We start from the raw sequence: 27,574 nt of genomic DNA on the forward strand, positions 1-27,574 counted from the left end.
TCTGACCTCTCTTTCAAGCCTGTGCTGAAATTGGATGTAATAACTCATTTTTTTTTCCTGTCCATTTTAATAACAGGTCTGATGCTGAAAGTACAAATGTGCACCTTGAAGCTTTGCAAAAACTGGCAATTGCTCTACAGGAAAGGAGATTTGCTCTGGAAGATTTGAAAGATCAGAAACAGAAGATGATAGAACATTTGAATCTTGATGACAAAGAATTAGTAAAGGAGCAATTCAGTCATTTTGAACAACGCTGGACTCAGCTGGAGGACCTTGTCAAAAGGAAAATTCAAGTTTCTGTTTCAACCTTAGAAGAGCTCAGCTTGGTGCATTCCAAATTTCAGGAACTAATGGAATGGGCAGAGGAGCAGCAACCTAGTGTCTCAGAGGCTCTTAAACAGAGCCCTCCTCCAGATATGGCTCAGAGTCTTCTCATGGATCATCTTACCATTTGCAGTGAGCTTGAAGCCAAACAGCTTGTTCTGAAGATGCTAGTGAAGGATGCTGACAGGGTGATGACCAACCTAGGGCTCAATGAAAGGCAAGAACTGCAGAAAACAGTTTCTGATGCACAGCACCATGTGGCTTGTCTCAGTGATCTGGTTGGCCAGAGGAGAAAACACCTGAATAAGGCATTGTCTGAAAAGACCCAGTTTCTCATGGCAGTCTTCGAGGCTACAAACCAAATTCACCAGCATGAGAAGAAGGTGATGTTTCCAGAACATATTTGTCTGTTGCCAGAAGATGTGAATAAACAGATCAGGACCTGTAAGAATACCCAGGCTAATCTGAAGGCCTATCAAAATGAGGTCACAGGGTTGTGGGCTCAAGGAAGGGATTTAATGAAAGAAGCAACAAATCAAGAGAAGAGTGAAGTGTTAGGTAAACTGCAAGAACTACAGAATGTATATGACACAGTTTTACAAAAGTGTAACCAGAGACTGTTAGAACTGGAGAAAAATAGTGTTTCCAGGAAATACTTCAAAGAAGATCTGGATAAAGCTTGCCATTGGCTAAAACAAGCTGATATTGTCACATTCCCAGAAGTCAATGTAATGAATTCTGACACTGAGCTATACAGCCAGTTGGCAAAATATCAACAGATTCTTGAGCAATCTCCAGAATACGAAAATCTGCTACTTGCACTGCAAAGAGATGGCCAAGAAGTCCTACCATCACTTAATGAAGTGGATCATTCTTATCTAGATGAAAAACTTAACAGTCTCCCTCAGCAATTCAGTATTGTCATTGCTCTGGCAAAAGAAAAATTATATAAAGTTCAGGAAGCAATTTATGCCAGAAAAGAGTATGTCTCTTTAATTGAGTTGACAAGTAAAGCTCTGACCGAGCTAGAAGACCAGTTCACTAACATGGATAAAGCTCCAGCTGCTGTTTCAGCCAAAGAAGCTGTGTCACTCCAGCAGGCCTACAGAGATCTCTTAGGTGAAGCAACGAGCCTTGGTGCAGCAGTGGATGAACTGAACCAGAAGAAGGAGGCCTTTCGAAGCACTGGCCAGCCCTGGCAGCCAGATGAGATGTTAAAACTTGCCACACTATATCACAAGTTGAAGAGGCAAATAGAACAGAAAATCAGCCTGTTGGAAGACACAATAGAAGCATGCCAGGAGCATGAGAAGATGTGTATGCAGTTTGAAGCACAGCTAGAGACAGTGAAAAAGGAGCAGATTAAGGTGAACGAAGAAACTCTCCCAATAGAAGAAAAGTTGAAAATATACCATTCTCTGGTGGGCAGCTTGCAAGACTCAGGAAGTCTTCTGAAGCGAATAACTGAACATCTAGAAGCCCTTTCTCCTCAGCTCGACTCATCTGCATGTGAGACAACAAATCACCAAGTTCAGGCTTGGCAAGAGAAGCTGAAGTCTTTGCATTCTGCCATTGTTGACACGGTGATGGAGTGTGAGAACAGACTTGTGCAGAGCATAGACTTCAAGACAGAAATCTGCCGTTCACTCGACTGGTTGAGGTGGGTGAAAACAGAACTTAATGGAGCATTAAGTTTGGACCTCAAACTGCAAAACATCCAAGAAGAAATCCGAAAGGTTCAGATACATCAGGAAGAAGTGCAGTCGAGCCTCAGAATAATGAATGCACTGAGTAATAAAGAGAAAGAGCGCTATATGAAAGCAAAGGAGCTGATACCTGCTGACCTGGAAAACACTTTCGCTGAGCTGGCAGAACTGGATGGTGAAGTTCAAGAAGCTATACACATGAGACAGGTTAGTGCACCCTAACTGTCATTAGTTTCTCAGTCACAAAGCTCAGAAAGATGGCTCTGTGGCTTGATCTTCACGATCATCACAAAAAGATTCATTTCAGTAATCCTATTATCTGGATTTTTTTAAATGACACAGGTTACTGTGATTTTATGTTCGTGACTCTCCCTTTTATTTCAGGCTACCTTGAATAAAGTATATAGCCTCTGCCAGAGGTACTACCAAGTGATGCAGATAGCAAATGACTGGCTGGAAGATGCTCAGGAATTTCTACAGTTAGCAAGAAATGGTCTAGATGTTGAGAACTGTGAGGAGAATCTAAGGAACCACGTTGAATTTTTCAGCACAGAAAGTCAGTTCAATAATCATTTGAAAGACTTAAAAGGCCTTGTGTCTGAGATAGACCCCTTTATACAAGCCTCAACAAGGGAACAGCTGGTACAGAATGTAGCTTCATTGGGGGAAAAAGCCAAAGGGACAGAGCAAGAAGCCAAAAGCCAGCAAGAGCGGTTACAAAGGTAAGGTATATTCTTTCTTCTTCTTTTTTTTTCCTCTTCCTTCTGAAGAATCTGAAAATTAATTGAAATTTTTTAATATTTGTGCTACTTATGAAAGAATTCTATGTTGGGGATTCAGAGCTCCTAGATTCTGTTTTCTACCCTTGACTGACTAGTTGTGTGATCTTAAAGAAGCTCTGATAGAATTATATTAAGCTTGGAACAGCAAGGAGAAGAGTAGGGAATAATTCTATATTTCACCTGACACAAGATCTATGCGCAAACAAATGAAATTGAAGCAGACATTTTGAAGTAAAAGGAAATGCCTTTTTAAAAAACATAACTATGTTTCTTACTATTCCTGAATGTTCTGAATTCCATACGTTTGGGTAGGTTTAAAACACCACATAGGCAGTCTCTGAGGAAAAGTCAAATAAGGGCTATTAAATGCCCGGCTGTGGTTTCTGTGAAGCGCATATCTGAAAATCTGGAGCATATGTTTCTATGTATGCTGTTTCCCAATAATCTTTCTGTTTCTTGGAAAATACTGTGTAACAGCATAACTAAGCAGTTACATTGAAAACTAGGTTCAATCATACTTCTGATTTTCAAATGGTTTTATATTGCATTAAGTTGTTCTTTCTGGAACTGTATTTGTTTAAGGTGTGCTTCTGAGTGGCAGGAGTACCAGACATCAAGGCAGAAGGTTATTGAAGTGATGAATGAGGCTGAGAAAAAATTATCTGAATTCTCGGTAGCTAAAGCTGCTTCTTCTCATGAAGCAGAAGAGAAATTGCTAACACATAAGGTAAGGTACTTATAATTGCATGAAATCATTCTATGTCAAGTGAAAATGAATGTATATTATGTAGGTCCCTATCTGTGGTAACATGAATTTGAGTTTTTACATCTTTACCTGTAGCGCTTAACTGTGTCATAACACACCAAGAGATGTTTAGTGTTGTGCAAAACACAAATTTTGTTTGTGTGGTGATTGAGGCAGGTATTTTTAGTCACTTTTCAGCTTGTCTCTCTATGTGCCCATGACTGTAGAGAAGTGCAAAGAGTCAGGAGGTTCCTAAAAGCCCTGGGTCTGTAAACCCCAAAATTACAAGCAACTCAGATCAATAGAAACATCCATCTACTTTGGATCACATGAAACAGTTTTACTCGGGCAGGAAGAGTTGGAGTTTAATATTAACGCTTGTTTAGCCTAAAAGCAAGAAATATAATTTAAAAAATTACTTTCTCTTCTTGTGTTTAGGGTACTAACCAATTGCCTTAATATAGGCAGTCAGACATGCTGCCAGCTGTGTCTCTGTGAAATCAAGAATCTCTCATAAGACTAATGTCCGATCTGCCAGCTTCATGAGAATGTCCGCAAATCCTTGGGCATCTAAAATGTCCTTAAAGATAAACATGACATAAATGTACACTTAAACACCTGAATTTCTTCTTTCATTTTTAGACTTTTTAGAAGTCAGTCTTTGCTATGAGAAGGACCCTGAATGCTTATTTTCATCCTTCTTGAGGGGGGGATATCAAGGAAGGGAAAAGCTGATTACTCCAGATTTGTGCTGCTTCCAGAGACAGGGATTTTGGACCAAGTAGCTGTAGCTCAAATACTGCATATAATAATTATAAAAATAAAGTGAGATCTAGCCACTTCACTCAGCGTACAGTACCTCCTCCTCGTCTGCAGTGGATGGAAGTTGTTCATCTACCTGCATGCTGAATAGTAACAAGTTGTCCTGTAGGAAGGGAAAAGAGTGCTTATTTTTGCTTTTTCAGACTCTCGTGTCCGTAGTGAATTCTTTCCATGAGAAGATCACAGCCCTAGAAGAAAAGGCTTTGCAGCTGGAAAAAATCAGCAATGATGCCAGTAAGGCATCTATAAGTAGATCCATGACAACAGTTTGGCAGCGCTGGACACGGCTCCGGAATGTAGCCCAGGAACAACAAAAAATTTTGGAAGACGCAGTGCAGGAATGGAAGAGTTTTAATGATAAGGTAAATTTTAGTCCTGGTAAATCCTCCCTTGTACATAGGTTAACACTCATGATGCTGCCTTATTAATCATCTTGTGGTAGAGAAAACTGATAGCAGGAATAACTGATTTCTTTCCTCAGGTCAGCAAAACACAGCTATGGAAGATCCAGGTTTAGAATCATTGCCTCCAAAGTTTGGACTGTTCTGTATGCATACATGTATAGTACATATAGAGTTGTTTTGGTTTCTGGTGGTTCTTCAGAATCTACTTCTCTGTTTCCTTTCCTCAGATGTTCTGTTCTAGATTATGTCAACATCTTTTTTTTTATTCTTTCTTCTTTTCTCTTCTTCTCTTTTGTATCTCTGTTTTTTCTCTCTTTCTTCACTCTTCCTTTTTTCTTGTCGTCTTTTTTCCCTGAAGAGTATGAAGTTGCTCTTTTTAAGCATAAGCAGGTGATGATAGTGCCTGCCAATGCTCATTGGTCATATGTCTCTTTTTTTCCCCCTTATATCCTATCTGACTCTTTTTAGCTGTCATTGTCCATTATTTATGCCCAGATGGCAGGTTCTCTGGGAATGAGGATAATCATTTTGTTAAACGTATGACTTGTGCCAAATATGTGTGTGCCCCAGGGTAGAGCTCTAGTTCCTATGGCAATAAATATAATAAATGCTAAAAAATATAACAAGCCACTCATAACTGGACAAAAAAAGTCCCTTAGCAAGTCCTAATGCCCTGTGAAGAGCAAGGGATCTGGCACAGAAGAGCACAAGCCCTATACCACAGCAGTTTTATAGAATCTAAATGTACAGCACTGGGTCTAGCACCTTTTGGTGTCAGTTGTACTAGCTTCTTTGTTTCCATAGATTCAGAAAGCCACCATAGCTATAGATGAGCTACAAGGTCGCTTACCAGAAAGCTCCGTGGAAAAGGCATCCAAGACAGAGCTCCTGGAACTCCTGGATTACCACAGCAGTTTCCTGCTGGAGGTGGACCACCAGCTGTCATCTTTGGGCCTGCTCAAACAGCATGCTGTTAGCATGCTCCAGGATGTGGAAGTAAAGCCTCCATCTCAGAAGGAACTACCAGTTATGCAAGAAATCAAAGCAATGCAAGATCGATGCCACAAGTAAGGCAATATTTTAAAAGATTCACTAGAAAAATGGTACCTTACAGTTCATTATTAAGAGCTTATGTATCCTATTTTTATCATTAGCAATTACTATGCTTAAATAAATATTAGTTACTACTTTTAAAATAAGCATCAGTTTTAATTTTAAATTTTTAAATTAATTTTGAAATACCTTTTTTACATTATTTTTTATTTCTGTCAGAAGGAATATGCATTTTAGAATATGTACTCGCCTTGCATAATAATAGTAATTTACATAAAAGCTGCATAAAACTGCATTAAATGTATAACTGATTTTAAACATTTCCATTGCTTCTCATATTAACAGTGCCCGTTTATCTTTTTGTATCCTCTTTTGATCAGTTTATCACTTTGTTTCCCGTGTTTGAAGCACTTAGGTATCAAAAGTAGTTCCTGTATGACATTTACAGAGGAATTTAGAGCATATGCAAACAAAACATACCTTAACATTTCACCTTGTGGCTATGCAAATGTTTGTCTAAATCTAAAACATCTCCCTGTTGTGTAGAAAATAGGAAGTTTATGTTAAGTTTCACATATCTACATCATAACTACACTAAGATGCCATTAGCTGGATCTCCCCAGTGGGAAAAGGGAGAGAGGTAGAGAATGGAAATCCTTGCACCAAGCCTGTGCAAAGTTTATTGTGTGTGTGTATAAATGATTAGAGTGGAATAGCAATGCCTGTAGAAAATATGTAGAAGTAAGCACTTTTACAACTCCATTTTTCACATAGAATTGGTTTCTAAGATACCAGGTCTGTGATGACCTCCTGCTCCTGATTCGTCAATGAAAGGCTATGCGAACATAAATGTGGGAATATCAAAGTAAGATCCATGTCACCTGTATAAGAGCTACAAGTAGTCCAATAGAACTTTCAAAGAGGTGTGATTTTTTACAGGAGATCCAAGTTCTTGAGGAAAGTGCAGAAATTCTGCCTTAGTGGAAGTGTGGAGATAGTCCGTGTTCAGATATTTGATCCATAACTTAGGCTAAGTATTCTGCCAGTGGAGATCCCATCAATAGGAATGGAATTTATGTCATGTTATTTTACCATCAGGATAGATTAAGTCTTGCTCTCTAATTAGTGTAGAGAAATAAACAAGCGTAAGATGCCATTTTTCTGACCTATTTTAGAAGTTTATTTTAGAATGACAATGAATAATCCTAATTTGTGCCCTGCAATTGCCCGTTTCCTCCACTGACATTCAGGGCAGTCTGTGGTGATGAGCTCAGATGCAGGGATTTCTATTGTAAACATTTGCATTTTTTCAAAAGAATTGCGTGCTTGATGTCCAAACACATAAACCCAAAGAATGGACATGAAAAATTTAATTTACTTAAATTCATTTTTCTGGATGTGGTGCCATCAATCATGATCTTTATTATTCCGTATTTTTTGACAAAGCAATGTTTTTAGACATTGCTTAATTATTCACAAATAGTTATTGTTTCTTTCTTTCTGAAGTATGCAACAGAAAGTTAAAAAGGGTGTGAAGATGGTGAAACAGGAGCTGAAGGAGCGTGAGGAGGTTGAAGCAGAGATTAATATTGTGAAGTCCTGGATCCAGGAAACAAAAGAATATTTATTAAGCCCTGATGCAGAAGTGGACATTCAGCTTCAGGAGTTGCAGGTATACCAAATCTGTCAACTTCTAAATTGCAATATTTATCTTCATTTTAATCTGTTAGTGAATATTAATAAATATTCACTAACACAAATTCAAATTTGATTATATTCATGAGTTTTTGAGTAACCCACTGGAGAAACTGATAATGCATGAAGTAGATCATGGACTGTGATATTTTCTTTTAAAGATATTTAAGATGTATTCTCATTGTTCTTAACAATACTGTTTTTTCTGTCATTAGTCTCTCTTTGGTGAAGTTACTACTCATCGCCAGGCTGTTGAAAAACTGGCTGAACAACAACAGAATAAGTACTTGGGGCTTTATACCATTTTGCCTTCTGAACTCTCTCTTCATTTAGCAGAAGTTGGACTGGCCCTTGTAACTGTGCAGGATCAGGTAAAGTGCAGTAGATAAGTGCATAACAGATCTATAGCCCTTCATTAGGCTTTATAACTTGGTATCCTGCTGTGGCCAAACTGTAGCAACACAGCATAGTTTTATTACCTTCATCCTTGGAATTAAAATTAAATGAAAGTTAATTTCCTTTAAGGAGGACTGATTTCTGATTACTGAATTTAATTCTTATTGTTGACAGATTCAAACCAAAGAAAGAGAAACTCAGCAAATAAAAACATTGAATCAAGAGTTTGATCAGAAGATCCAGGGGATAGCAAATGAACTAAATACCATTCTTTCCAAACTGAAAAAGAAAACAAATGATATAGCACAAGCTAAACTTGAACAAAAGGTAAGACAAGGCTTTCCTTATGTGGTTATGCCATAAAGTTTTCTGAACTGGTAAACTCACTTCTTACCACAGTGTTGTTTGTGAAGACTTGCAGGACACATTTTTTTAGTGTACTTCAACAAAAGAATTATAAAGAAATAAGGGTTGACTGATGAGATTTTTAAAGCTATATTCTTTGCAAACTGGCTCATACAGGGTCTTGAGTGAGTAACAGAATTTGGAGGAAGTAGCTGACCGCTGAAGTCAGGTGAACAAAGTTTCACTGTTCCTTTTAAATAATGAGTATGACTCCAATCTTGGAAAGCCTAAGGAACCTCCAAACTGCTGCTTGTTCTTCTCTGTACTGAAATGATCATTCTTTATTTATGATCAGTAGATCAATAAATTTTACTTAACTTGTAGTCCACCTCACATCATTTGGTTCAATAATGAGGTAAAGTACTACTTATGCAGTTAAGAATAATGCAGGGGACTCCTGGTTCTTTTCGTGGGTTTTCTTAATCTTAGCTATGTGCCACACTCAGAAAAGATCATCTGTACTGAAGTGTAAGGGCCGAATTAGGATTATCATATGAGAGTAAGGGATTTTGGGGAGAGGAGATGTGGGAGAGGGGTTGGCTGAGGGTTTGGGGGGTTTTTTGTTGGTTTGTTATTTTAACTTTGGAAAGATAAATTGGACCGAATTATTGTCTGAAATTAAGCAAAGCATGCAAAATAGGAGATTTAGCATGACTGGTATGTCATGAATTACCTGTTTATTTTCATGAGATGCTCAAGATGTTCCAAAATACTGCTTGCTTTGCAGGACGTGTCACTGAACTATATCCCTCGTGTATCTCCTTGATTCTAGTAAGAAAGCAGAAAGCCAGTGAAATCTGCTTTCCCATGTTGCATAAATGAAAGCTCTGTGTCAATGGAGATGTAGTAACATTCCAACAGCTTTTATGTCAGCATTTAGCTGATACTCCTGAGATTGGGTTGGCTTTGGTTACAGCAGTAAATATTTTTATATTAACATTGAAACTGATCGTAAAAAAATAAAATAAAAATCTGTTTTAAATCCATGTGACCCAAGTCAAATGGATCCTTCCCTCACAAACAGCACATAAATTCTGCAGAATATCTGTAGTAAGTACATTTATTTATGCCTGCTAAAATATGTGTGTCTTTGTATTTAGATGAGCAGTTCAACATCTGTCTTTGTGTCTACGTGTAGACATGTCGACAAGTTCGTGGAATAATACTGATTTATCATAACGACTGATCGTATCTTGCTCTCTGAGATGTGTCTGCCAGGACAGCCCTAACCTGAAGAGCCTGAAGTAACTCCTTGAAGCACCTGTAGCTAGAGCAGTGTTCTGAATGATTGCAATTTAAATTTGTAGAAATAATTGGAGAGAGGGTAGGATGTTCGTCCAAGCAGTGGGACAAGAGGCAGTGGGCAGAAACTGAGACGCAGGAAGTTCCACCTGAGCATGAGGAAGAACTTCTTTACTGGCAGTGGCCGTGCACTGGAATAGATTTCCCTGGGAGGCTGTGGAGTCTCCCTCACTGGAGATACTCAAGAACCATCTGGACCCAATTCTGTGCCATGGTCTCTAGGATGACCCTGCTTGAGCAGGGAGATTGGACCAGATGACCCACTGTGGTCCTTTCCAACCTAACCTGTTCTGCGATTTTGTGACTTATTTTATTTATGTTACAAAACCCATGAATTTTTAACAGCTTAGATATAAAAGACAAATACAAAAATAACCAGTAGCCTCTCCTCAAGAAACTGTAGCCCACAAGTTTACTATAAATCTTTAAGAAATATGGAAAACTTTTTAGGCTTCCTTTTCAAAATACTTAAGACTATTGTAAGAAAAATTGATTTTAAACTCTGTTTCTGTTGAAACAGTCTAGCATGATCAGACTGCTCCTGCATCAAGATCATGCTACGAAAATGCAAGTTTCAAATGAAAATTTAAGATTTCATAATCCATTAATGACTAACTACATTTTTATGAGTTTATAAAGTTATATTTTAAGACAGCAATAAAACAAACTCCTTTTCTAATAAATAAAATCCTTGTCATGGCAGTTTGTGCTGACAGTTCATTTCAGAAACGAACACAGAAAGATGCCTGAGAACAGTTGATGTCACACTGAAGTGATTCAGTCTTTGGCTGTGGCAGGGAGAACAGTTCTCCATTTCAGCCAGGAAGTCAGAGAAGAAAGAGTAACAGCACATACTTCAGAGATGACCAAACGTCCTGCTGTTCGGCTTTCCTGCTTAAAAATGGAACAAACTATGGAGACTTTGGACAGGGATAAAAGTTTCAAGTTGGACTAGAAGTAATCAAGCAGAAAGCTAACACTTCCTGGATCACTGATTTTATTGTTTTTCTGTCTAGATCCTTGGTGAAGAGTTGGACAGCTGCAATATAAAGCTGTTGGAATTAGATGCATCAGTCCAGGACTTTGCAGAGCAGAACGTACCCCTGGCTAAGCAGCTGGCTAACAGGATAGGGAAACTCACTGCACTGCACCAGCAGACCATACGGCAGGCTGAGTACAGAGCAGCCAAGCTCAGTCAGGTATGATCTTCATTCCTTTCTGCTGTTTCCTCTCAGAAGCAGAAGGAGCATGCAAACATCTCATTCATTTTCCTGTAGTAATGCCAGAAGGGACATTCTTTGACACATCTGCCTATTATTAGTCAGGGCTTGCATCACATTCCAAAGAGACACAGTCAGGTCAAATCAGAGGGTGAAATAATTCTGTGATGCTGCTTTAACACCCTCTTGCATGAGTCACCTGCTGGTTAGTTCCTTTGGTGCCCTAAAAAGATTACAGATCTCAAAAACAGTAGTATGCCAGATCTTATTGTGCTTTTCAGGGTCTCTGTTTTGTCACTGTTGCCTATATTTGCAGCATTAAAAAAAAAAAAAGTTAAAATTATTTTGTTCTAGTCTCAATCCATAGAGGGTGAATATAACTTGTAGATTCAATAGAAAAGCTTATATACAATGGCCCTGATAATGCATAATATTTATGCAACATTTTGGCATTCATAAAGATGCATCCCTTGTGGTTCAAAGTCCCTGAAACTCTTTCTCCTTTTTTTTCCCCTAATTGTTCTTATTCCAAAAAAACTCTTGCTAAAAGAAAATAATTGGATTTTCTATGGTTCTGCCATCAGTACCCTGATAATTTATGAGTTCTCTTTTCTACACACATAAGGATGCTTCTGTAAGGCATGAAAAAGAAAACTTTGAGATATTCTTTTCAGTTTCCCCGAAAAAAATTTTAAGAAGGGATAGAAAATTATTATCAAAGAATTCAGTCAAAGGTACTTGGTAAAGGGATCTAATGTTAGGATATTTTTGTTCAGCACTAAGAAATCCACTTATCATGAAAAAGGATCGGTATTGAAAACTGCTTGCAAATACAGTTTGGTCACCTGGGATTTGATCCATCCTTTATTAAGAGGAAATTCATGAACATCAGTGAAATTATTCCTGCTGAAAATTGGAACTTATGAGTACTTTGCTAAATAGAAATCAGATTAATCAGAAAGCAGAACTTTTGTCCTGTATTTTGAAATAGTGTAGCATTTCATTTTTTGGAAATATGGCAAACTGAGTGGACAAAGCAGACTGTTAAAAAAAAAGGTGATTTGGAGGATGTAATAGAAAGAATGGAAAGAGACATATCAAAATAAGAAATTGAGCCATAAACTGAAAGAGGAGGTATTTTGGAACTTACGTGAGAGGCTAAAATATGCACAGGGAGTGTACCCTCTAGGGATATATTTGAGCATCAGTGGACTCTCCCAGTGTGACCTACATTCTTACAGTGCCTTTTTTCCCAAAAAAAACTGGTAACAGACCTATATTAACTCCATAAATACATAAGAAATTATATAAAACAGTGAGGAAAAGTTGTTAAAATGATCCCCAGGTTAAAACAGTGAAGAAAATAAAATTAGTTTTTTCATCCTCTTAAGAACTATACAAAATTACATCTTAGGCTTAAGTAAATTTTTCTTTTATCCAGGCTGCTTCACACTTGGAAGAATACAATGAGATGCTGGAGTTCATATTGAAATGGATTGAGAAAGCAAATATCCTAGTGCATGGTAGTATAACATGGAATTCTTCCTCTCAGCTTCGTGATCAGTTTAAAGCCTACCAGGTGATTATGTGAGCTATGAAATTTAAAAGGCAGTGTATGTAAGAAGTTATTTTTGAAGTAATGGAGTTCTACTTCCTCCTAAAGTGCTAAAGATTTCTTTAACTGTTCCTCCAAGCCTTAAAAATGATTAATTGGTTTTGGACAATTGTTTTGAAGACTGAAATAAAAATACATTGTGGAATAAAAACATGTGAATCAAAGTTCATCTCCATGTTTACTCAAGTAGATTGGTTTCACAGAGGCTTTTGGCTGAATAATGTGTCTGTACACTGTGATTCTGTCACACCAAGCACCTTATTGCAGCTCATAATCTAAAGCTTTAGTTAATCCAAGACGATTTTCAGTTTGGGGTTTTTTTCTTTCTCCATTATGCTAAATTGGAAGAGCCTTTGTTCTCAGCTAATGAGTTCTATACCAAATATTCTCAAACTGATACCTAATGGAAGAGTTTCTTCCAATTGCTTTGTGAACGTTTCACATCAGAGTCATTTGCTGTCCCTGTAATTGTGCAATATGTGTGTGTGTCTGTGTGGAATGTGTGTGTGCGATCAGTGGGACATTTTTATAAAGTTCAAGCTTGCCTGGTGTTACATGACTGTGTGAAAGAAACCCAAGTATCATAAGATAATCATGTATCAATAATACCAAAATAAGACTACATCAATTATGGTTTTTATATATACATTACTTAATTGTCAGTTGCGTTCTCGTATGTTAGTGCAGTGTAGTATGTCACACTTTGTGTTCTGAATAGGAACCTCCAGGCAATTTATCCTGAGGAAAGCTGGAGATAGAATTTCTGGTTTGGTTTTGCTATGGCTTTTTCCCTACTTCAAAATCTGATGATACAGGCTTAACCAATGCCATCCCACACAATACTTCGGCAGCGATTTTTTTAGGCAGCATTAACGACTCCTCCTGTGCTATAACGCCGCACCCAAGTGCTTTCTGCTACTTTCTATTAAGTGCATCAGGCTTCCAGAACAGATCTTCTCCATAGATTGCATATATTATATTTTTACACACAAGTGTGTATAGGAAAACACTAAAATTAATGTATTGGTAGGTACAGCTGCTGAAGCTTCATGACTTAATCTTTTGTTTCTATAAGTCTCTATAAGCTGAAGCACTTCAGCATACATTCAGAACTAAGGATATTGCCTAAGCCTTACAGGAAATCAGTGGAACTTAGGCTTATAAATGGGTACACATTGAAGAGTTTGCAGAACAGAAATATCCTTAAAAGATACATGTCATTGAGTCTCAAACCTGACATTCAGTTTGCTTATATCTCCATCTAGAGTATTCTTGATGAGTCTGGAGAGATTCACGGTGATCTTGAGGCCATGAGCGAGAGGATTGATTACCTGGCAAGTGTGTACTGTACTGAAGGAATGTCACAGCAAGTGCTGGAACTGGGGCGGCGGACGGAGGAATTGCAGCAAGTTATCAAAGTGCAGCTCCCAAACCTCCAAGATGCTGCCAAGGTAAATGAAAGCAGTTTTTCTAAGTCTAGCTGGCAACTAGGGTGGTGTATGCATCGTATTACTGAGATTATTAGCAGTGAAGATAATCTGTGGTCTATACAGGGCATGACTGTGTTGTCTAAAGTCTGGTGTCTTGCGCTGTTCGAGATACTGCCTTCAGGTGCTGATTCAGATGGGCACAAGATTTCTGCAGGTCCTGTTTTCAGTGCCTTTTCTGGATGGATATATTTAGGATAATGGTGTGTCTCAAATAGCACTGAGCCCCTATGTTTAGATACTTGAAAAGTACATTTGTTGACACTTACGTTCTGCTATTTCCTTTATTCTTCTCTTAAACGATATCTAAATGCTGTTATTTATTAATTTAGATCAGTACTGGACCAGACCAGAATTCCATAGTGTAAGGCTTACCTCTACAAAGGAGTGCAATGAAAAGAATGAACATGCTTTTTCAGCTTTATAAAGTATATCCTGTGTTTGAGATTGAAGTACTTAAAAAAATAACTCTGCCTTTGCAATCCCTTTTTCTAGACTGTCATATGACTGGTATTTTTATCTAATATTTTAAACATTTAAAATTAACTGTCAAAACTATGAATTGTTTTTTTGCACCATATGTAAGGGGGATGTAACTGCAAAATCCAGACAGATATATTTATAATGATTTCTTTTTTTCTTACTATTCATCCCTGAATCAAATGTGTTACGTTACAGGATATGAAGAAATTTGAAATCGAGCTGAGAGCCCTACAGGCTGCTTTGGAACAAGCCCAAGCCATGCTGACCTCTCCAGAGCTTGGGCATTTGAGCTTGAAAGAGCAACTTTCTCACAGACAGGTAAAAGACCAGGACCTCAATGTTAGCATTTGAATAGTGTGATCTTACACAAAGGATAGTGAGTGTTGATGAGACTGATTGTTGTGTTTCTTAGGTGGGTCACTCTTTCAGATTGTAGCCGAAAATTACTGCCAAGGAAATAATGGATGGAAAAAGAAGAATCATTCCCTCAGAGGGAATGGTTGAAGTATAATTCTTTATGATGCAATTCTGACAAATGTGCGTCCAATCCCTTTAATCCATATTAATAATTGTAATGAAGCCCAGTTCTTATCTAGTGCTTTTGGTCAAGAGGTTCTTAAAGTACTTCAAAAGGAGGTCTAGATTGTTACCATCCTTTTGCAGGTAAAGATGCAATGATATAGTTTGTTGCTAGCTTCTCCAGTAGTAATCTGGAACACTAGGACACAATTCAGGTTTCCTTAAGCCCAGTTACATTTTTGCGTGCTTAGTTGAATTATCTTCATAAGATATTGTGTCTTTCTCTATTGCATTTGATCTGCTATGGAGATTTGTCAGTTTATTAGTTTGGTCTCAGTTTCTTAACAGGAAAAATAAGGTAAGTTATTGCTTTCTGAGTTTCTTAAAACATGTTTCTTTCTGCAAGCTAATATGGAGATTTAACTGTCTCAGTCTGCCAGTGAAAACTGGATTCAGCAGGTTCACTGTAGGATTAAAATGTGCAGAAAAACATACGGAAGAAAGGTAAATTTGCACAGCTTTTCCTTTTCATTAAAATCTGCAGTCTTTATTCTGGGGACTTGAGAACAGATTTCAGAATGTGCCCTTAAAGAGTGTAAGTGAAACACATCACCTACCATAAGAATAAAGGAACCTGGAGTTTACACTGGGTTTTATGTGTATTCTTTGTCCTGGCTCTAGCAGATCTCACAGTATGAGTTTCTTTTGTACAGAAAGGGGCTGCAGCCCCTTTCCACCTGTTTCACCAGACCAGAGGGGGGATCTTGGAAAGTGCCTGGCTGGCACACAGCCCCCAGGGTGCTTCTGGGTGCTGACTGCACAATAAAAACACCCTTTGCCAGTAGTATGGGGCCTGGCAGAGGAGAGGCCCCACCTGTGCTGTCTGAGGAATATGTCATTATACCGAAACCCTGGTTAGATTTATCCACCCTATGTCATGAAACTGCAGAAATAAAAAACAAACCACAATCCTCTCATCAGTATGCACTTCAGACCACTTAGCTATTCTTCTGAATGTGGTATAGGGGAAGGGAAATAACCAGTTTGTCTCACTGTCCAGCTGATTTATATCTATGGAATCTAAAGTCTTTTTCTAATGTGCTAAGGCCCTTTTTATAAACTTTGCCTTTTCCTTTTTTATTTTTTTGTTTTTTCTTTTCCTATCTGTACATACATTAGAACTCCTCCTTTGTAGATAAAAAGAATGGTAATCAAATCTATTCTCCAATCATTGCACTTAGACCCTTCTCATGCATATGAACAGACAGCTTGAATGGACATTGTGTATGGAATAGGCACTATTAACAAAGGCATCCAGCTTGTGATTATTCAAAGAAAAAGGATTCTGTGTAGCTGTGCTCCTTTCTGTTTGATTGTCTTTTGAATTTTAAGCAACATTTTCAGCCATGGTTTGTGTTTTCAAAGGAAGGTTGTGAATACAATGGGATTCATTTGCTGTTTTGGAAATGTGCTTCTGTGTCCCAGCAGTGAGTTCCACTCAGATTTTAACACTGAGATACGTGTATAGATAAGTTACTCTTGTGTTGCTTTGATTTGTGGATTTTGTAAATCTATTTTTTCAAATCTGTTAATAGAAATATTTTATTACTTAGACACTTAGAAATAGGTACTACTATGCTTTTTCATTAATTATTTTTATACGTAGTATATGGGCTTTTTGCTTAAGTAATCTTTAAAAGAATTCTCATTTCACCATGAGCCATTCCAGAGAAAGTGTGTCTAATTACATTCAATTTGAAAAATAGGTAACAAAATTTTTCCTTTATTGCTTGAGCATACCATTATTTGTCTTTAGCTGCATGAAGTGCTCTGATGGTTCTGAAAAACTGGCTTATTATGGCACTGACTTTGTTTCTAGCATCTGTTGTGTGAAATGGAGTCACTGAAGCCAAAAGTTCAGGCAGTACAAGACTGCCAGAGTGCCCTGAGGATTCCTGAGGAGGTGGTCACCAGCCTGCCCATGTGCCACAGTGCCCTGCGGCTCCAGGAGGAGGCCAGCCGCCTGCAGCACACTGCCATTCAGCAGTGCAACATCATGCAGGCAAGTGCAACTCCAGCTATGAATTACTCAGAGGAACTTGAACAGTGACATCCAAACTGTGATGAAAACATAGAATTTCCTGTCTCTGTGCATTCCTCTGTTCCATAGTATCATTAGGAATTTCCCCACTAAGTCTCAGTTATTCCTGATTTTCATATTCATGACCGTGTTAATTGTTGATTTACCCATCAAACTCTCACCTCTCCCTGATATTGCTATGATTTTTGTAATGCTGTTAGGATTAACTAGACAAATAACTAATACACAATTGTATGTGGGTTAATTTTATAAGATATATGATCAGTTAATAAAATTAGTATAATATTACAACATCAGCTGCTTCTGAAGATTGCATAAAAACTATTGAGTTAATTAAATAACTTTCTAGTATAAAAATAATTATTTTTATTTTCTTTATTTATAATTTATATATATATTTGTTTCCTGATTTTGGAATCATTCAACATCTAGTAAATTTGTATTTTCAAGTTTTGCTAAATATGAGTAAACTAGATTCTCTTTGATAGTTTGGATTTATAATTAAACATGTAAAAGGTATTTCCAAAGAAGAGAATAAGCTTTTCTTCTCTGCTACTTAGTGATAGGAATATGCATAGCATATTCCATAGGCTAGGGTGCAACTACAAAGTTTCAAGTTAGATAACAGAAGAGACTTTTGATGATAAGGATAATTAATGGTACCTAAATACAAGAAAGGTTACAGTGTCACACTGAAAACTTTAAAAATGGGTTAGACAAACTGCTCATGCATCTATAATAGAAAGAACTGATACTACACTGGTAGGATAATTATCTGAATCAATCTTCATAATCCTCTCCCAGTTGAATTTTCTGTAAAATCTAAGCTTTTCTTATAGTCATAAATGAACACCTAAAGTGAAAAAGCAAATGAAAATGCTTTATAGTAAAACCATGAGACTAATCAAGGCTATCTTCTTGTTGGTATGTTTGGTTCAGGCACTTGTTGAATCAGAAGTTATAGCACCTTACATTGGAAATCTAAAATACCAGGTTATGTGGACTGTGGTTTTGGGAAGTACTTAAATAAATGAAACCTTTCAAATCATTGCAGTTCACAATATTTATGAATAGACCTTTTCCTGACTATACTCCTGCTTTGCTATCAAGATGTGAGTGTCAGATGTAAATTTTTTCCACTGCAGTAGGGAGATCTGTCATGCTTAGACTAAGTAAAAACTAATTTTTATGTAGACGCTCAATCTTTTTTTCTCTTCTCTAGGAAGCTGTGGTTCAATACGAGCAATATGAGCAAGAAATGAAACATTTGCAGCAGTTGATAGAGAGTGCCCATCGTGAGATCCAAGACAAGCCAATAGCAACCAGCAACATCCAGGAACTCCAGGTCCAGATTTCACGTAATGAGGTATGAGAGCCAAAATGCATTAAAACTTCGGGCTCGGTCGCAGCTCACTGACCCAAACAACTTTTCATAAGCAACAGTCATAAGTTAGCTGAGTTGCTTTTCAGACTTCCTCAAGGCTAGTTGAGCAGATAGACAATACCAGATAGGAAACTCCTGCTGTTGGTACAATGGGGAGAATTCATTTGTTCATTCCGTTAGGTATATCCTAACCTTGGGACAGCATTATGATAAACAAAAGCATTTCATAATTAAGGGACAGTTAACATTAGAACTTGAGTGAGGAGTGTCCCAGAAGTCAAAGTTCAGCAGTTTGTCAGATAATCACAACTAGTTTGGTGATCCATATGTACGTATGTATATCCTAAAGTACTTGTACATATGCGCATGTATATCCTCAAGTACTTGCTCATTTTCATCCCAGTGACATTCTGTAAAGAATACCAAGAGACTTGAGTCAAAGGAAATCCATACTAGATTTGGAGGAAAACTGCTCCATTCGCTCCAAAGGTTTCTTTAAAGTCTTTGTTGGGAAGATTTTTGTGCTCTGGAGTTGCGGGTCCTGCCCACAAACTCATGGATCATAAGTCAGGATAGTGTCTGAGCAGCCTTCTTGCTGTGCTGTCTTGAGAGCTCTTCCTGAGCCCCTTTCCCCTCCACCTGTCTGTTGTGTAATTCTTGGGATAGAAAATCTCTTTGTGTCACTTTTGGCACCAGATGGCACCATTTCTTTATCTTTGAATTAAAGCTATCCCTCCTGTTGTGTAATATAACCTAATGTTACATGTGTTTCTCATTTTTTCTATCCAGTTCTTACAGGAGTTGCTTAGTATAAACTCAAGAGCAGTTTGCATAAACAAATACTTCTGGTTTTTTAGTATTGAATTGATAATGCTACTATTCTCTATTCAAATGTTCTGGAACAGCAGATGCAGGGGAGTGACTTCAGCGATTCAGGGTAATATTGCTGGAGGAAGGAATGGTGCTGGAGGCAGGAAGGAATTAAAAATGGGGCAGCTTGGAGTTTCATGTGCATTTGAGCAAGTTTAGTAGCTAGGAGTGGTCCTAAACATCTGCAGGAAGATAGCAGCTTTATGCTTTATGCTAATGCCCATGTTGGCATCAGGCAGAATGGACAGACTTCATACTTGCAAGCTTTCCACATTTAGGTGTAAGGGGTTTTGAAAGACTGAGATAAGCATATTTTTGGCTCATGTTTTCTCTGCTAAATACCTGTGAAATAGCATAACATGAAGTGGATATTCTGAACTGTATAGACTACTTCAAAAGTCAAGTCTGTCAAGATGTTTGTGATGTGTGTTACTAATTTAAGAAAGTATCAGTTACCACATTCCCTGTTTAAGTCTGTATGTAAAAACTTGAAGGGACATTTGCGGTAGCTATATTTAGAATTAAAATAAGAGGATGGAAGAAAGTAGAAGGAAGTTACGTCTTGATTTTTAGGAAGCTTGTATTAATACGCTTGTATGCAAGTACATGTCTACTGACCCATGTTTCTTTAGCGTTTCAGTAAGAATATGGGGAAGTATCTCCATACTTGTTAATTATTTTAATGGATAATACAGTACCTCATGGGACATTGCTTTTATAAGATGCTTTATTATTTTTAGTTTTCTTTTGCAATCACATTTTTTGCTTACTCTTCCTTGTTTTCCGTTAAAAGAGGTATTTTAGATAATCAGTGCATTGGACATTAATACCACAAATGTCATTGCACTTCAGTAATGTGATGGAATAAAGTGAGTATACTGAATGACAATAATTTTCTACTGAGGTTCAGATACGTCATTCATTGAGCATTAGTGAATGACTGGTATTTGCCAAAGAGCAAATAACTGTTCGAGCTGATAGACACTAAATTTGTGGCTTGATTTGATTCCAGCTTGGTTTTTGACTATTCTGCTTGATGTTTTATAATCAAGACTTTTCTTAGTCTCCAAGGAAAGCTTTGGAGCACCAAGAGAGGTCCTTTTGTTGCTGACATGACAGATGGTGACAAGGTGCCATTGAAACTCAAGTAGTGAAGTGTCATCCTCAGTCTTGGAGCTGTTTCAATTCCTAACTTGGTATTTCTTGCAATGAGTGTTCTGCACGGTAATTTTGAAGAATTTTCTTACTGAAAATTTCATACAGCTAAAAAAAACTTTTAATTTATCAGCCTGAAGCAGCAGTCTTATTTACTTTTGAGAAGATACTGTAATGATATATTATTATGCCTACTAGATCTGGCAATTCCTATTGCTATTTTTCCTTGAAAACTTGTGGGTTTTGAAGAAGTAAAAGCAGATATAAAAATGAAGCAGAAATATATACTTGAACAAATAATCACCAATTCAGTAGGCAAGCTTATACAAATGTTTTCACTTTCTAGATCAAAACTCAAACTTGTCACTGAGCATCTAGGGAGACAGGAGCAGTAGCTTCAGCAGAAATATGAAACACTTCCACCATTTTTTATTTGAAGTTATATTAATTGAAAGCTTTGAAACTGGACACTGAATGGGGTAACAGTGTAGGGAAGGAGAGAAGACATGAATAGTCATAAGGCTACTCTTTTTCATCTTTCTTGTCTAAAAAAATTTAAGGTGTTTGGCCACATAAATGGACCATTTCCTAAGCATAAAACGCCCAATATTTTAAAATACACTCTGCTTTAAGCCAGATTCCCCGTCTCTTTCCAAAGAAAGGTTAGTCCTGTGCAGCTCAACTTCCAAGTCAGTAGACTTACACAAAACCAAAACAAGATTAAAATACAGCTTATCCAAACAGTGACAAAAAGCAATCCAGTCTGCATTTAATCTTATTATGTGACTGATTGTTCCTATCACATTTGAGCCTGTTAGACCCTGTGAGTTATTGTTTAGACAATTCATTCTTCCTGGTGAGAGTTGAATGGGGCATTTTTTGCAGTTGTGGCTACTACATGACCTCATTTCCCTGGCATGCACTATGCAGGGCAGCTTCATCTTCCTCAGATAAATGGAAGTAGATAGGGGGCGGGAGCGGGGGGAGAATAGGACAGGAAGAGGGAGAGATGTTCCCCTTTGCTGCAGCGTGAAGCTTACAGGCATGGGCTGAGGTTCAGGCAGGCGGCGAACGTGAGGCGTCCCTCCGTCCCTCCGTCCCTCCGTCCCTCCGTCCCTCCGTCCCTCCGTCCCTCCGTCCCTCCGTCGCTGCGCTCCGCGGTGCCGCGCACGCGGAGCCTTTGGCAGCCGCCGCCGCTCCGGAGCTGCCGCTCTGCGGTTCCGCAGCGCAGCCGGACGCGCCCGGCTGGGTCCCTGCGCTGGCGACATCCTGCTCGTCAGCACAGCGGCAGCGCTACCATGGTATTGGCTGCGCTTGGAGGGGCAGCTTCAGTTCGCCGCGGAAGCTGAAATGCTGCCGGTCCTGTGGCCTTTCCCGGCTGCATCAGCATTAGGGGAAAAAAATGTTTCCTCAGGAGCTGGCTCAGAAGATCAAAGGATACCAGGAGCAAATTGCTTCTTTGAATTCCAAGTGCAAGATGCTGACAATGAAAGCAAAACATGCCACCATGCTGCTGACAGTGACAGAAGTGGAGGGGCTGTCCGAGGGAATGGAGGAGCTGGATTCCGACCTCCTCCCAGCACACCCCACTCATCCCTCGGTGGTGATGGTAAGCAATCCATTGGTCACTGTACTCATTATCTGAGCTGCTTCCTCTTGCATCATAACAGCACCTCTGTGTAACAAATTGCGACAGCTCACATCTACTTTAGCTTTTGAAATGGCTGTAGTGTAGCAAACCAAACAAGTTGTAGTTTCCCTTTACTGTATTTTGCTTTATATGCATTTTGAAGACTTGTTGATAAAGGATGAAGTTCTTTAATAGACAAATACGTGAAAGTTGTGTTCAGTAATATGCAAATACTGAAATACTGTGGTTTGGTTGTTTTTTGTTTTTTTTTTTTGTAGCTATCAGCATTCAAGAACAAATGCTAAGAAATTGATGAGTTGCAGGAATAAAACCAGAATAAATATTATTTCATTAGATGTTGCAGTGTGTAGACTTTTCACACATTAAAATGTTGGTGTGATAATTGACAGTATGCTGCTGTATTCTCAGATGAGTGTGTTGGAAATGAAAGCTAAGTACTGCCACAGGCCTAATGTTTGACTTACTTTGCTTTTGTTTGTTTCATTACAAACATTCTGCTGATGCTACTGGGATTTTTGTCTGAGTGTCAGACTTCAGGATTTATCCCTCTATAACAACACTGGGGAAGGAAGAAGGTTATGTTTGAATAGTGGGTTGTGTATATTGTATATTTCAAGTCTGTTCCTTGTTGTTCTAACCAGACCGGGATACTGAGACAAATGGTGCAGTATTTTGTAGCTCTCCACAGTATTTCTGTATGCAGCAGTGATTGTATTAGAAGACATTTAGGCAAACCTGAATTTGTTATTACTGAGTTGCTTGCTCTACATTGTCTTTTAAAATCCGTTAGGGTACAGGAGAGCATTTTTATACTGAAGTATGACAAGTAAATGAGACTATTTATTCAACAGATTTCTAAACTGGTAAATGTAGGAGCATGAAGCATGACTAATTAATATCATGGTAATTCTGGCCATGTGTTGTTTTGATCTCAGTCTAAGTCAAGCCTCAGCTGAGGTAACTGATTTTCTTCCTGTGCTCTGGGGTTGCTTTTCCTGTGGCAGATGACTGCTGGTCGCTGTCACACGCTGCTCTCCCCTGTCACTGAGGAGTCTGGGGAGGAGGGAACCAACAGTGAGATTTCTTCTCCACCTGCCTGTCGCTCTCCCTCACCTGTGGCTAATACAGATGCTTCTGTTAACCAGGTACCTCTCTCTTGGCATTCATTCAGCTTTTATCTCAGATGTACATGGTTCCATTCCACAGGTGGTTTATTTAATCCTCTGAGATAATATTTAGCTATAGCTCCAAGGAACTGAGGCTTCACCTCTTACCAAACAGAACCTTCAGGTTCTGGTTCAAAATGGATACAGATACTGACTTCTGAGTTGAAATTGTATAAAACTGGTGTTAAGCTATTCATGATTTTTAAGAATAAATTTTAAGTGACAATTGCAACATCACCAGTGTTTTCTACTTATAACCTAATTTTTATTTTCTCAGTAGTACTCAATGGAATCTTGCATCCTGAGGAAAAAAGCCTTTTTGTACTCCCCACAATGAAACATTGCATTATGCCCGTATCCATCTATCTTACTGTACCATTGCCATTGTGGCACTGAAGTCACAGCCTGATATCTTCCACTTAATACCATTTCAGTTATTAACTTTCATGTGGGTTTTTTTCATGTACTCTTCATTCCAACATTGTTCATTTTCATGGCAGTCTGTTTTAAGTGCCAACGAGGTAGATCAGTGAAATAACCAACATTAGATTTTAAATCAAAACTGAGGGCTCTTGCACTTCTAATAGGAGCAAGTGTGTATCAGTATTGATTAAAATGTAAACATTGAGCCAGCGCATTGAGTATCATGCCCATAAAGTCACACATAAAATGGTATACTTTAGAAACTTAGAAATGAGCCTTAGAAGCTGTCATCACTTTACTGAATTCACCATGTTCTGGACTTTGTAGCTGATTGGTTGGTTTTGCATTAGTGACTGCTTCCAAAGTTGACCCCTGCAGACTTGAAGGTTAGAATGTGTTGTGTTGCATTGCTGAGTAGAATTAGACAAGTTTGAGCAAGATGCTCATTGATTTCTTCTGCTAATTTCAGAAATGCATATGGTGCTATAGAAGTTGCTAAATACAAGATCTAAGAAAGAATACTAATGTAAGATAGTAAGAGTGGTGACAAAATCATCAGTGGTGTACAGAAAAAGTTTGTATAATGCGTAAGAAGGATTTTTCTAGTGTTCTGTTATTTTAGATAATCAGAAAGTTCCTTGTGAAGTTTACTTACAGTAGAAGGGTATCTATATATTTCAACATAGAAGTCCTATGACACCATTAATTAGTGAAGGAGTTAAAGGACCAAAAGCAGCTTGCTTCCTAATCAACAAAGCCAATGTCAGGTCATCACTTTCTCTGAAAATGTAAAACAAGTCAAACAGCTCCAGTCACTCAGACAATAAGGAAAGCACAGTGAAGATGCTGTTGCACCATGAACTGACACCAAAATACGAGTTTTAGAATAAGTGGTTTACTAGTGCAAAATTGAACAAAAAGATCATGTCTTTCATTTAGCGGAAGATTTTTGGGAGACATAAAGTTGATGCTGTTACAGTAATCTTAAAAACTTAGAGCAGAAGTTTTCTTCAGTGTGGTTAATGTTGAAATGAACTGCATGTATTAAACAACAAGCGGAAAAACATTCCAAAATGCAGTGGTTTACTTACAAAATTCTTAGGTTCACATTCACATGAGATTAAAGAAGCTATGAAACTGCCAGTGCTGGTCATGATGAATGCCCAGGGAGACTTCAGGAAAGACAGTTAAAAAAAATATCCTAGATATTAGTGAAGTAGGAGCTCAAATGTAAGTTATAAACATTTTGTATTTTTACAACAAATCAGCAAAATCATTTGTAAATACTTTGTTTTTAAAAGTAGCCAGAGTTAAGAACTAATTTCTCACAGGAAGACCACCTGCAAACTACCAGAAGAAAATGTGAACAGGAACTCTAGAAAGTGAAGAATAACATGAACTTAGTCTTTGGAAAAAGATATAAAACTCTTCTGGAGAGGCAGCTGGGGAGGGTGTTCAGACTGCTTTTTAATTCCTGAGTCTTGAGTCCCGAATAACTATCTGTAGTCTTTCGTCAGTTTATGATCATCTCTTAATGGTGTAACATAGCTAGTCTGAATTCAGGTGTCTACATACTGTTTTTATGTTTCTAAAAAGTAATGAAAATACAAAATAAGTGCCAGCTGCTTGTTAGTGAAGTAATGGGGTTATGTATTGAAATGGATTAAAACAAGAGCAGAAATACAAGGAAGTGACAATTCTAGCACTATTATAAGTTTAAAAAATGCCTGTTCTTTTTCAGAACCTCCTCTAAAAACAACAGGGGAGGGGGAAACTATAAAGGTGTTAACATTGGAAACACTGAGAAATTTCATAGTATATAAAATATTGGCAGTAGTTAACAGTACTGAAATGCAGTTCATTTTGATGTTTAGCAAAATTAGACACTTCACCTGTACTACAGTACTGAATGAGAATCCTTTGGGGCTAAATCTTCTTGCACTTACCCAAAGATGTACTTGATTAAAATTTGACACACTTTTTAAAAGTGTCTTCCTGATACACAATGCAGAGCAGTTGAACTGGAAAAGCTGAAGTGTTGGCACAATGCCCTATAGGCCACAGCTGATCCTGTGATCCAAGTCTTATGCACTGGGTCACTGTTAAATGCTTTTCTATCTCCTTGTACACAGCTTACTTAAGGATTCTTTCTCTTTCCCTAATGAATATTCATGTAAGGTGCTGTCAGCCCTCCTTACATATCTTACGAAATCTAAACACATTCTTTTGCCCCTACATTTAACAACAAAACTTGACTACTGTTCATTGGCTACTTTTCATAAAAACAGCCATGAGATAGTAGGGCCTTTATAGGGGCAACAAAATCTTTTACTTGCATGAACATCTGGATTCCTGCTATCATCAGGTGAAAGTTCTGCCAAAGCAGTTGAAAAGAGGGGAAAGGGACTGCTTTTCCTTCTCTGTGAAAGCAAACCCTTTATTCTGAAAACCACGTTAAGAGGTCACAGAAGCATTGACCTTGAGAGAAGACTAGCAAAGGGTGGAGAGTAGCTTCAGGCAAGGCAAAATGAGAAGTTGCTCCCACTGGTGCAACTTCTCACCATTACTTGGAAAGCTCACTTGTGGTCAGAGTGAAAAATTCTGAAATTGCAGTACTGAATGCTGTGCTAAGTAGTTACCTATTCTGTGTGGGCTCCTGGACATCATAACACTTTCATCATTAAATTTTTCAAGTTTCCCAATTATTGTCTTTGAAGAAGTACCTCATCTGACACTTTTGGACTGTTTGATGGGAGTGATCTGGTTTCTGTGCTCTTCCAGAGCCTGTCTGGTTTTGTTCACAGATGGTATTAGGTAACATATTTGCATTCTGCTCCAGATTAGGATCCTTATTGTACTCTGAGATCCAGTACCTCACAATTAGTCTTGTTTAGTACCTAACTTTTATACATCTGTACAGAATCACAAAATGGCTGAGGTTGAAGGAACCTCCAGAGATCATCTGACCCAACACCCTTCCTCAGGCTGGACCATGTACAGCAGGTTGTCCAGGACTATGTTCAGGTTGATTTTGGGTGTCTGCAAGGATGGAGACCCTGCAACTTCCCCGGGCAACCTGTCCCAGTGCTCAGTCACCCTAAAAGTAAAAAAAGTGTTCCCTGATATTCAGAGAGTATCTCCTGTGCTTCATTTTGTGCCCATTGCCTCTGTTCCTGTTACTGGGCACCCCTGAAAAGAGCCTTTTTCAGTCTGCTGTGCACCCTCCCTTGAAGGCAGCATTTTTCACCTCCCAAATAATGTGTTGCTAACTGTCATACATGGTTTCAGTTTTAAATAATCCTTGTCATCAAGTCTGCTTTTCTGACCTAAGTATAGATACTGTACTTGTTTCCTTAATTCTACATTTTCTGTAGATGTTTTCAGTTGTCATCTGCAACAGTTGAAGAAATCTCCATACACTAAGTATAGAAGTTCTGGTGAGAAATAATTCCACTCTGAATTTTCATTGGTGGTTTGAACGTTTGCCCATTTCCTTAGCACTTTTGGTCCCTTTTCTCAATATCTTTAATAAGTTAGTTGAGGCTCCTTGTTTTTTTGAAAGCTTACAATAAGCTGATGCTTCATACTCTTTCTTGCCTCATTTACCAGTCCTCCAGCATATTCCTTTTAGGTTCTTCTGCTGCTCTCTCTGTGATAGTGTTCATTAGGGTGGTATTTGCCACCTACGGTGCCATAACCCACTGTCTTTTGTGATGGGTTTTCCCCCATGGGTAGTTCTGATGATGCTGGAACAACACTCCCATTTGTAGCACTTCCCCTCCCAGCCTTTCCATGAATGTCCACAGTTGCCTTCTGCACCTCCTAGCTAATACGAACATGAAAAAAATGTGTCCAAAATACTCATC

At 38.2% G+C, this 27,574-nt stretch overlaps 1 protein-coding gene across 4 annotated transcripts in view; it reads left to right on the plus strand.

The window, feature by feature from the left end:
* Window positions 1–27,574, plus strand: part of SYNE1 (spectrin repeat containing nuclear envelope protein 1) — a 294,429-nt gene that overhangs the window by 175,247 nt on the left and 91,608 nt on the right. For all 4 annotated transcript variants that reach the window (XM_082303445.1, XM_082303442.1, XM_082303443.1 and 1 more), the window contains 15 exons: window positions 77–2,237; window positions 2,415–2,752; window positions 3,395–3,539; window positions 4,523–4,741; window positions 5,588–5,850; window positions 7,343–7,508; window positions 7,747–7,902; window positions 8,102–8,254; window positions 10,651–10,833; window positions 12,296–12,433; window positions 13,735–13,920; window positions 14,635–14,757; window positions 16,838–17,024; window positions 18,286–18,425; window positions 21,883–22,077. In XM_082303445.1, the coding sequence (XP_082159571.1) occupies window positions 77–2,237; window positions 2,415–2,752; window positions 3,395–3,539; window positions 4,523–4,741; window positions 5,588–5,850; window positions 7,343–7,508; window positions 7,747–7,902; window positions 8,102–8,254; window positions 10,651–10,833; window positions 12,296–12,433; window positions 13,735–13,920; window positions 14,635–14,757; window positions 16,838–17,024; window positions 18,286–18,425; window positions 21,883–22,077 (4,753 nt within the window). The remainder of the gene's footprint in view (window positions 1–76; window positions 2,238–2,414; window positions 2,753–3,394; window positions 3,540–4,522; window positions 4,742–5,587; window positions 5,851–7,342; window positions 7,509–7,746; window positions 7,903–8,101; window positions 8,255–10,650; window positions 10,834–12,295; window positions 12,434–13,734; window positions 13,921–14,634; window positions 14,758–16,837; window positions 17,025–18,285; window positions 18,426–21,882; window positions 22,078–27,574) is intronic.

This window comes from Coloeus monedula, assembly GCF_965178545.1.
Source record: "Coloeus monedula genome assembly, chromosome: 2".
Taxonomy (NCBI): Eukaryota; Metazoa; Chordata; class Aves; order Passeriformes; family Corvidae; genus Coloeus; species Coloeus monedula.